Here is a 10,753-nt window from a genome sequence, read left to right as displayed (position 1 = left end):
ATTCTCTAAGGCGCACTTATACATTCTGTAGGTATTCTTTTGACTAAAAGTCAAAAGAATATATCAGATGGTTCTCCTGTGTATTTCAAAATAAGATTTAGAATCCATAAACAATTCAAAATATTGCGCATGAAGATGTACAGTATTTAATTGATGGAAATACATCAACTGTAAACATTGCTCAATTTACAAATCAGTGCAAAACGGGCAATAGTACTTAACAATATAAAGAGGAATTATGTTGACTTAAAGCTACTTTCCAATCCCCAAGAATCATGTTTTGCTAATGAAGCCACTGAAGTGACTACAGGGTGAATGTCATACAGTATCATGACAACATGAATCAAGCAGTTGAAATAGAAACTGACGATGCTGTCAGAACGGCTGATGATGCAATACAATATATGAAACAGTGCACCTGCATGATACAATACATGTGGTTTAAAGGTTTCAGCAGGTCACAGAGGGCTCTTTTCACAGGGTTCAGAGCAGGCAAAACCAGCCCTCTGAGCACAGGAAAATATAACATATCAAAGACTGTCCTCTAAACTTGGAAAATATATTGATATATTCTCAAAGAACATCCAGCAAAGAGCATGAACAGTTGAGCACGGCAGCTCAGTGGGAGATACGGGAAGCACATCTTAATATTATTTGATATGAGCAAAGTAAACGAGAGCAATTCCTAATAGTAATTATGAAATGAAGACCAAATTGCTTATTTGGGCTTGCTTCCTAAATATTGTTTAAACCAGGGGATTTTCATGTCAAGGACCCACCCAAATTAATTTGTATTTGTCCACCGACCCCCCCTCCATCTAAAAATATTTTGTGCCAGAGACTTGTGTTGTTAAAAAAGATTCAAATTTGTTACATTTATAGAATAGCTGTGTGAGCTTGTAGATCGGCTATTTTCAATTAGCCAATGTATATAGGTTTAAAGGGCTCATGTAGCCCATGCAGTCACTTCTTTTGGGCTTGTTTTCATAGACCTGGTTGCATTGTTTCTCTCGCAAAACCTGGCAACACTGTCCTCAGTCTGTTGCAGTGCTGTTGGAGCCGAGCACTGCCCAGTGGGCTCCTATGGAGGTAATGGCTCCATGGACCCGGGCCGGCCACTGATGAAGACCAGCTCAGACTGGCTGTGTTTGGGGTACATGTCGAAGGAGTGGCCAGAGGGCTGGCCTGCAGAGAGCGTGCATCCTCAGGCTGGTAGTGAACTCCCCTGACCGTACATATAGTGATCATCCCAGAGACCTGGGCAATGGTCTCCCCCTCAAACAGCTCAATTTCTTTGGCTTCACCAGTCTTGAAGCCACCTAGCAGCAGACCAAGTGTAGCCATTGCGGAACTGGAAGCTGAGAAATATTTAAAATGATCATATAATTATGTGCAAGTTAAAGCAAGGTCACTTTTCAGACATTGCTTGGCAACTGGCAGTGGTAACGGCATAATAATAAATGAATTACTTTAATTTAATCTAAATAAATTGAATTAAGGCTATAAGGATTTTGAAAATGCTATTTGGACAATTTTCTAGAGGAGAGCACAAGTCCACACTCCCACAGAGACACTCAAGACAATCGCTGATGAAAAATGCAGTGGTATGAATAGTCTACTACAGATTCTGTCTAGTTTGGGTCTGTTTTCAAGCATAAAAGTGCTATCTCATATCAACTGCATTACATTTTACCATTCATAACTGGATGTAGTTATTGTATTGCTCCCGCATTCGTGTGGCGGTGATTCTGCCCTGTCCAGTTAATTTGTAGGGGGAGCCACTTCCTGACTGCACTGCTGGGCAGTAGGAGCTGTACTTGGAATGCCGAGACTGTGCTGGAGAGAGGCAACGTACAGTACAGTATAAACACAAGTAAACCAGGCCAACAATGTAATGGGCACGACTGGCCTTCATAAAGCTTGTTTGTATTGTGTTGTAAAGCGTGGCTATTTGAGGATGTGAAAAGGACAGTAGCAGGCTGTATACTGTTTATAAATCAGACTGCCTCCTAACAAAGGCTTTTACATTTTTTAAAAGGGTCACATACAGCATGTCCCTCTATCTGACATGACACGAGTACAGCACAGTAATTAGTAATCTGAGCACTTACAGTCAACCAAACCGTGGCAAAGAGCAGACCGAAGAACACACCATACTGCATTCTGTGAGATAGACAGACATTGCAGATGATGCAGTAAACACATCATAATATGTATACAGTATACAGTAGAAACAATACCATTAATATATCGTTCTGAATATTGTAAGTCACACAGTCATGGTGAATTGCTATGCAAAGTAAGGGAACCTTAGAAGTGTTTACCTGTCTGAGTAATTGTCTTGTGTTGTAGCCAAGGGATACATTCCAGGGGAAGGTGTTAAATACTGTATGTTAGTGATGGACATCAATAACATGCAGAAACATGCACTTTGGAACATGATACTATACAGAGGTTTTGATATTGCAAATACGGTCTAACAAAAACAAAATTATACAAGTTGAATTTATACAAATTATACCCTGCAAAATCCTCACTGTTAATTTATCCATTGTAACTCTGAGTGTGTACTGTAAGTATAGAAACATGACAGTGACCAAATACTCACAGAGCAACATTACCAGTAAGTGTCTTCTAGGCCTACTATAAATGCCGGCTAAAGGTGCTGGAATCCGGTGGCCGTCAAAACATCAATGACTGCAGCCTCATGCTTAATTTATACTCAAATCAGGCTTCGCTGTTCACATGGCCATTGAAACGACACACCGCTCTGTTCTGATTACCACGGCAGATAATGTTTGTCCTTCATACAAGAGGGTGGTGCTTACAGCTTATAACACAGTGGTTCTCAAACCTGTTCATGTCAAGCACCCCCAAATTGACACTTATTAGCCCGCGGACCCCCATTTGAAAAGATAGGAAAGACAGGAACCCCCATAAGAGAAGAGTTTTACAGCATAGCAGTGATTCTCAACCATTTTAATTCAAGAACCCCCAGTTTGACATGCATTAGGCTATATACGGACCCCCATTTAATGGCATTTCTATCTCTGGGACCCCGATTTATATTTTAAAATCAATGTTAATTTAACTCTGAGAGCGTACAAATGCGGGTCCATTTGGTTCCATTTGTACACTCTCAGAGTTACAGACCCATAAGGGTCCATAAACAATAAATAAGTTAAAAATAAATCAAATGGATACAAGTAACAACATCTATGTCTAACTAAATAGATCTTCTTCTCAAAGTGGGGTCCGGGGACCTACTTATTTATTTTTTTGACAATTTGAAAATAGCAGATCTACTCTACAAGCTCAGAGCTTGTAGATCTGCTACACATGTTGACAAATCTTGAGGCGGTCCCAGGAAATAATCTTTTCAAATGGGGGTCCGCAGCTAAACACATACATTTTGGGGACCTTGATGTGAAAGTGTTTGAGAACCACCGTTCTAAACTGATAATAAAAAATTAAAAAATCTATTCATTGTCAAGTAAAACACTTCAGCATTCTTTGTCATGCCACTGTCGATAAATCAGCAGCACGTCCGTGTTTTAAAGGGACTTCTCAGAAGTTTATTTTTAGAAAGCTGATCTAGTTCTTGCTGTCATAATACCTTCACTTAATGCAGGTTAATATCGGAATACTGATATATTATTTATTTCAGCTGTTCCAATTCCAAACATGACTTGCTTAATAGTCTATATTAGTAGTTTAATGACTATTAAAATGTTGTTGTTTTTTTTAATGTCCAATGTATTTGTATTTAAGTTCATATAGTTAACATAAGTATAACTAGATGCATTTGCAATTAAATAAAAATGTTACTTTCAGGATTCCAATTCAAAAATAGCAAAAGATAATTCAGGATTCCAATTCAAAAGTAGCAAAAACAGCTGATCTTCAAGCTCAAAACGTGTCGCAGCGCAACGTGTTTTGAGCTTGGAGAATGGCTATTTTTGCTACTTTTGTGTGACATACTAGAATGAGCTTGACATACGAGAATGAGCTTGTAGATCGGCTATTTTGGCTACTTTTGTGTGACATACCAAAATGACGACGTAGGGCATTAATTTACGAAAAAAGATATGGAGATGAGAGGTTGCATTGTAGCCCCCTGGAGTGAGTGTGGAAATATAGTGTCCTCCATCATCAAAGTTGCCCACCCCTGCTATAGGCAATACCTGGAGTCATTGAGTCATTCATTTATTGAATCCATCATTCAGTTCAAAGCAATTGCAACCCCAAATGTTCGATTTTATGAGCATTGCTTACAACTTTTGCTCTGTAATCAATAGCCTTGACTGATATACTGTATTGACTCCAGAATTTACAATGTTGGCATCAGTATTGACATTGCAGAGTTTTATACCAAGTAACAGCTGTTATTATTTGTGTTCTGCACATTCTTGACCATTTAAAGAGATGTCAATGATGAAAAACAAGCAGATAACATCTGGAAAATGTACCAAAACATTTTTTTCCAAGACATTGATGCAGTCCTGTCTGAATTAGGCTTCAGGGGCATTCCAAGGAATTGTTGTCCAATCGTTCAATCTTTTATCTGGCATGCTGTGACATTGTGAAAAGCAGCTCTCATGTCATTCTTCATCTCTATTGTGCTGTCTATGAGTCATATGACATGTTATGTCATTGTGTAGGCCTATCTGAGCAGGCAGTTGTCCATTTCCTTGAAATCCAATCCATATTGATTTAACTTAATATACATAGATAAATACCCGGGCATTCGCCGTTGCCTGAGGTTATCCAACCTCAGGCCAGCGTATGATGTGGGCCCAAGGTTGGTTACAATGAATGCTGGCCGGGTGATCACATTTATTTACAAAGACAATGAGAAAATACCATTTTATCAACACTTATAATTAATAAATAATTCAGTTTAACGTTACTGTAGACAAGGAAGTGCCCACTGCCTTTGTGAATTAAATGGTTGTCCCCCCCAACTGGGATTTCCCGACAGTGTGGGGTGGAAGTTGGCTGAGAACAACAGGTGTTGCTGGCATACCTCACCCTTGTTGGTAGTATACAGCCATTCTGTTGAATGATAAAGGTTGCTAGCTGTTGTGGTTCCTTTTCGCCCGGATAACCACCAGTGTCATCTCAGCAATGAATTCTATGACACCATCTGTACAATTGTGTTTGCTGGTGATATGTTTGACATGTTGAGTTCCCTCTGCAGTGAGGTTGCTCACGGAGACTGTTCATCCACTTTAAGCTTGCGCTGATTGTCCAGTTACTGCTGTATCCTGTCCTTTTATTACTCCTTTCACCCAGGGAAAATAAACGTTGCATATGTGATAAAGTTACTATTATATTTGAATTAATCTGTATGATTTGACAATGAAAATGGCCTGAAAATGCAAGTGAAAGACTAGTTAGCTTGTTTGAATGCAAAATTAGGCATTCCATGAAATCTTAGATTCTCACATATCTAACAATAACAAATATAATTTAAGCAAAACTCAGCAGCTTCAATTAAATATATATACATATTGGGTTACTGACAGTCTTCATGTATACACAAACAGTATACAGCAGCAAAAAACAACCTTCAGATAATCCATATCCATGCAAGTTTGACTGTGATTAATAGCCTTTATTGTCTCTTTTCAACAGCTTTGTCCTGTTTCGTTTTACACTTGCCCACCACAGAGAAGATCCAGGTCAAATTGTATTTGAAAACACTTTGCATTGCCTTGCTTGCCTTGCTTTGTTGAAGTGCCAGTGACAAGTGCAGGTTGGGATTATTCCGTAAGATCCACTGTACCAGATTCATTTAAATGAATATCCAAAAAGAATATCCAGTAAACGTTTGTGATCGCATCAGACCAGCAGTGTGATGATCACTGCGTCATCCTGGCCTTGCCAGAGCATCTCCCCTTCGAAAGCCACCTTCCCATGTTTTCTGGCCCTCATCAGTATTCCCACCACCTTGTCAGAGATACGCACGTACGTATCGAACAGCTCTCTAAAGGTGACGCGTGTCTTGCCGTCCTCGTCTGGAGGCTTCATTCTCCTGATCACGTAGCACATGTCGTCGATCTCGCGGTGGATGTGCTGCTCGGCGCGCTTGGCCCTCTCTGCCGTCATGGTGCCCTCCTTGGGGCGCCCGTACCCCTCCTGGCCCTTGTGGAGGCGCAGCGACATGGAGTAGTCATGATCAAATTCCTCGCTGAAGGGGTTCAGCTTTTGGGTGACGGTGTGCTCCGAGGACCAGTTCTGCCAGCGGCTCTTCAGGTCGCCCACGGCGCTGAACTTCTTGGACAGCGCATTGATCTTATTGGCCTCTTCGGCATCCTTGTTTCTGTGTCTGTGAAGAAGAAAGAAGCTCAGCGTGTCCTCCACACACACACAAAACAAAACAACGCAGCGCTACCGCAGATCCAAGCGGGTACGCGGTCATAGTGTCGCTCCCCGTGTGAAAACGGCCATTCGAGAAATAGTTAATAGATAATTCAATAACTGTCAATGAGTTATTAATGACTATTTAAAACCATTCCTTTGAACAAGCTATTAGTAAACTATTTTCAAACGTCTAAGAAGGCATATTTGTTAATGTTGATTTACAACACACGGTACAAGTAAACTGCTTTGGCTATTCTAACATCATTGGTACTGGAAAATGCAACACCAGAGCCCTCTTCTCTCGTCAGTCACCTACTGTACTATACAGCCACCCAGCACCCTCCCTGCACCTACCCCTGGCCTTCCATCAGTGGACCGATCTATTCACAAATACAGAAGTGAGTAACAAATCGTTATTTAAAGGTTAGTAAATATTGAATTTTGTTAAGACTATGTCAACATTTTCTAGACGTTATTGGGTTGTAGACACTTAACCCATTAAGACCTGGAACTGTGTCATTTTTAGATTTGAGCTAAAAAGCATTATTTTACACTTTGGGCTATTCAAAAATAGCAGATATACAAGCTCATAGCGCGGCACCGAGTGCCGCGCTACGAGCTTGTAGATCTGCTATTTTTGAAAAATCGTGAAAATGTGTGCAAATCTTTGAATATACTGTACATATTTTTAAAGCGAACATTTTTAACTCAAATCTTTGCTTCTGGGGGGTCCCTGGAACAAAATATTTTGATGGGGGTCCGCGGCCAAATACATATAATTTTGGGGGTCCTTGACATGAAAAAGATTGAGCATCACTGATATAGAAACATACGTTTTTCAGAAAACTGTTGGGATTTAGGAGACGTGTAGAATTGGCTTCAGGTCTCAATGGTATAGGCCTAAGGTGAGAGTTCTAACTATTCCTAACTCTAACCGTAGGAGATGTCGGCAGTAGAGGTTTACTTGTACTGAAAGTTGTTAATCAACTATTAATAAATACTTCAAGTCATATCTTGCTCATGATCCATCCAAGTATGTATAAGGCATACTTTTAAATCATGAATCAACCATTAACAAATTTTCCTATTTCCTATTCATAAGAGATATAGTTATTCTAAAGTGTCACCTCTGAGGTTAATACTCACATTGGCAAAGATGGACGTTTTACCCACACCGATGACGACTCAGAAGAATCTTCCTCGGGGGAGCCGTTGTGTTCGGTTTCTACACAGGAGCGTGTTCTATCTTTCTGCCCTGCCCCTGTCTCCAGGCTCTTGTATGCTTCCGCGTGCTCGTCGTCCTCCACGGGTCTTTGCTCTTTTTCCACCTGCTTCCAGCTTTTGGTCAGTGGCGACGCCGTGTTGGAGCACTTCCTGTGGCGCGACGGCGAGCTCCGTGTATTCAGCATTTCCTCACTCGATGACAAAGGCTCTTCGGTTATTCTCTCGGTCGGGAACCCAATGCCGGCACTTTTTCCCTGAGCCCCAGTGGACACAGTGTTCACCACCAGCCTGGTCTTGTAGACTGGCACTGGCACTGTAGAGGTCTCACACTTAACCCCCCCCTCTGTCCGAGTCGACCTATTTTGGGACCACTCCCGTGCACGAGGTGATGTGTCCCGACTCCCCCCGACGGGATGGGCTTGGAGGAGATTCTGAGAAGCAGCCGTCGCTGCTTGGTCCGGGTGGGGGGGATAAGGTGTCATTTCAGACGCTGCCTTTCTGGACCCCCGCGTCGTTTTGGGTTCCGCCGCCGATTCTCCCAGAGAGACGGACGGAGGAGGAGCCCAGCCAATGGGTTCGCTGGCCTGCTGCTGCTGGCCCTCGCTCTCGCTCACCCAAGTTTGCCAGCTCTTGGTCAGGTTGCCCACCATGCTGGACGAACGGAGCTTCCTTATGCTCATGCTCGACGAGGAATTCCTGTCACAGGTCTGCGTGGTCTGTGACTTGGACATGACGACTGTGTGTTTTGTGACAAATGACATCTGCGTGCAAATTCCTGATCCTCCCCGACAGCTGCCTGTCACCTTGATGGTTCCGTCAAATTCATGGCGGTGCCGTCTCCTTCATCATTCTTTTTTTTACGAGTGTATCTATTGTCTCTGAGTATGTGTGTTGCCCACTGCAGCCCAGTGTAGCAGCATTGGCTCTGAAACGGGGAGAGGAAACTCTTAGCGTGACGGTGGAAAGTATTTCGGTCATCCCAGGCAAGCAACCCGATCAGTCGTTCCCTAGCTGAAACTCGTTGACCCAGAGGGCTCACGTTTCATCACAGATCGTAGAGCTATGTCCGGAGGAGGTAAAGCAGGGCAATTGACCAGACAGGGGGGGGGGTGATAAGCTTGGTCAGGACTGGGGCAACGTGTGCAGACAACTGCACCAACATGTGCAAAAGTCAATCTGTCCACATTCTCTTAACCCATTAAGACCCGGAACGCATCTGTGTCATTTTTTTTATTTGAGCTAAAAAGCATTATTTTACACTTTGGCTATTCAAAAAAAACTTTTTTATTTTTGAAAAAACGTGAAAATGTGTTCAAATCTTTGAATATATATATTATTTTAAAGCAAACATTTTTAACTCAAATTTTTGCTTCTGGGGGGGTCCCTGGAACAAAATATTTTGAGATGGGGGTCGGCAGCCAAATACATATCATTTTGGGGGTCCTTGACACACATTTTTCAGAATACTGTTTAGAGGGCATGGGTTTTAGAGGGCATTAGTAGAATCGGGGATTCAAGACCAAAATCCCTTGTGTTACATACAGTATGTGACACTTGCACATCAGACCAGTTGTTGCTCAGTTAGCTCATCACCTGTTGTTGTAATATGCACGAGGCTCCCAATACTGTATGTATGTACACTACCTTGCTGTACTTGTACTGTGAACTTGTGTTTGCTTGCAGAAGGGTAATTCAAAGGAAGGACCATCACCACCACCGAATAGAGGGGAGCGATCAGGCTCACAACAGAGGATTCTGATTCCTGATTTATACTTAGTTGCATAGCAAATACCCAAATTTGAGACAGCGTCTGTACTGTATATTGGGCAGTGGTGCTACTGTAAGTACCGGCACGGTGTCTCACACCAGAAAATAGCTGCTATTTTCGGTGCAACACACGATACGCAGCCAAGTATAAATCACAACACCTATCTTAATGAAAAAAAACATTCTCTGGAGGTGTGACATCCATCAAAGCGCACCACCAGTGTTGCCAGACTCTGTGACAGAAACAAGCAATCAGGTCTAGGAAAACGAGCCCAAAAGAAGCGACTATGGGTCACGTGAGCACTTTAACATATACATCAGCTATTTGAAAATAGCAGATCTACAAGCTCACAACGCGTCGCATCGCGACGCGTTGTGAGCTTGTAGATCGGCTATTTTCAAATAAAATCTTGGGGGGGGAATTACAATAAGCAGACGTGACAACACTGCACACCACCCCTAGTTCCGGATGACCTTGTACATCACTGACGGAGTGATCCTGTGTGGCAGCACTGTGATGTGTGGTCTGAATGTACCGAGCATGGCAAGGAAGCTCATATTGAATCATCCAGGCAGGGCACTTATTAGTGACGTGTGGAATGATGCAGAGGACGACATGACAAGACAACACAACACTATCAGGTATCTCCTCTTTCTGATATCCATGGAGTTAGATGGCCTAGAAGTTGAATTTGGCCTAGAAGTTGAATTCTCAAACAAAACAAATATTACAATATCTACTATCACAAGTTGAAAATGCTGACTTTAAGTTACTGCAGCTTCTTGCCAGTGCCAAAATAACATGAGGTAAAAAACATCAAACCACAAGAGGGAGCAGGACAGCAAATCAAACTGAAACATGATGGGGAAAGAGGTGCTATAATCAAATTATGGCCGCGCGCGCACACGCACACACACACACACACACACACACACACACGCACACACACGCACACACACGCACACACACACACACACACACACACACACACACACACACACACACACACACACACACACACACACACACACACACACACACACACACACACACACACACACACGTATGAATGTAATGTGCTCCCACCTGCAGTTCCACTGTTACATCCAATTTCTCACACACAACAACAAGACTTTCACCTGACGGCATTCAGCCTCTGAACGGGCTCTATGCACAGCAGCCGTATTGGAAAGACATTGGGCCTCTTCCTTACTTCCTTCACAGGTGTTACCAATGACACTAATGAAGGCTCTGTTCCATTTCATGCAGCACAGTGGTTCTCAAACCTTTTAATTTCAAGGACCCCCATAACTCTCAGAGTTACACACCTTTTAAGGGGCAATTTGGAACCCCCTCAAGGAACCATGAGGGTCCCTGGACCACACTTTGAGACCC

At 42.5% G+C, this 10,753-nt stretch overlaps 1 protein-coding gene and 1 pseudogene across 2 annotated transcripts; both read right to left on the bottom strand.

Annotated features, from left to right (window-relative positions):
* Window positions 1-1,034: 1,034 nt before the first annotated feature.
* On the bottom strand, window positions 1,035-4,194 carry LOC311061675 (zymogen granule membrane protein 16-like; annotated as a pseudogene). The gene is made up of 4 exons: window positions 4,185-4,194; window positions 1,704-1,836; window positions 1,236-1,351; window positions 1,035-1,185 (listed from the first exon to the last, which is right to left on the bottom strand). The product of its transcript is annotated as a zymogen granule membrane protein 16-like (transcript).
* A 55-nt stretch (window positions 4,195-4,249) lies between these two features.
* On the bottom strand, window positions 4,250-8,321 carry abrab (actin binding Rho activating protein b; the record flags this gene model as incomplete). Its single annotated transcript, XM_084080364.1, has 3 exons — window positions 4,250-6,331; window positions 7,513-8,038; window positions 8,171-8,321. 3 exons carry the CDS (start codon window positions 8,319-8,321, stop codon window positions 5,845-5,847), a joined length of 1,164 nt encoding a protein of 387 aa, XP_083936490.1. The 3' UTR covers window positions 4,250-5,844.
* Window positions 8,322-10,753: the final 2,432 nt, after the last annotated feature.

This window comes from Gymnoscopelus microlampas (assembly GCF_963454915.1).
Source record: "Gymnoscopelus microlampas genome assembly, chromosome: 15".
Taxonomy (NCBI): domain Eukaryota; kingdom Metazoa; phylum Chordata; class Actinopteri; order Myctophiformes; family Myctophidae; genus Gymnoscopelus; species Gymnoscopelus microlampas.
The sequence above is the reverse complement of the archived record's forward strand: the minus strand, read 5'-3'. Positions and strand labels throughout refer to the sequence as shown.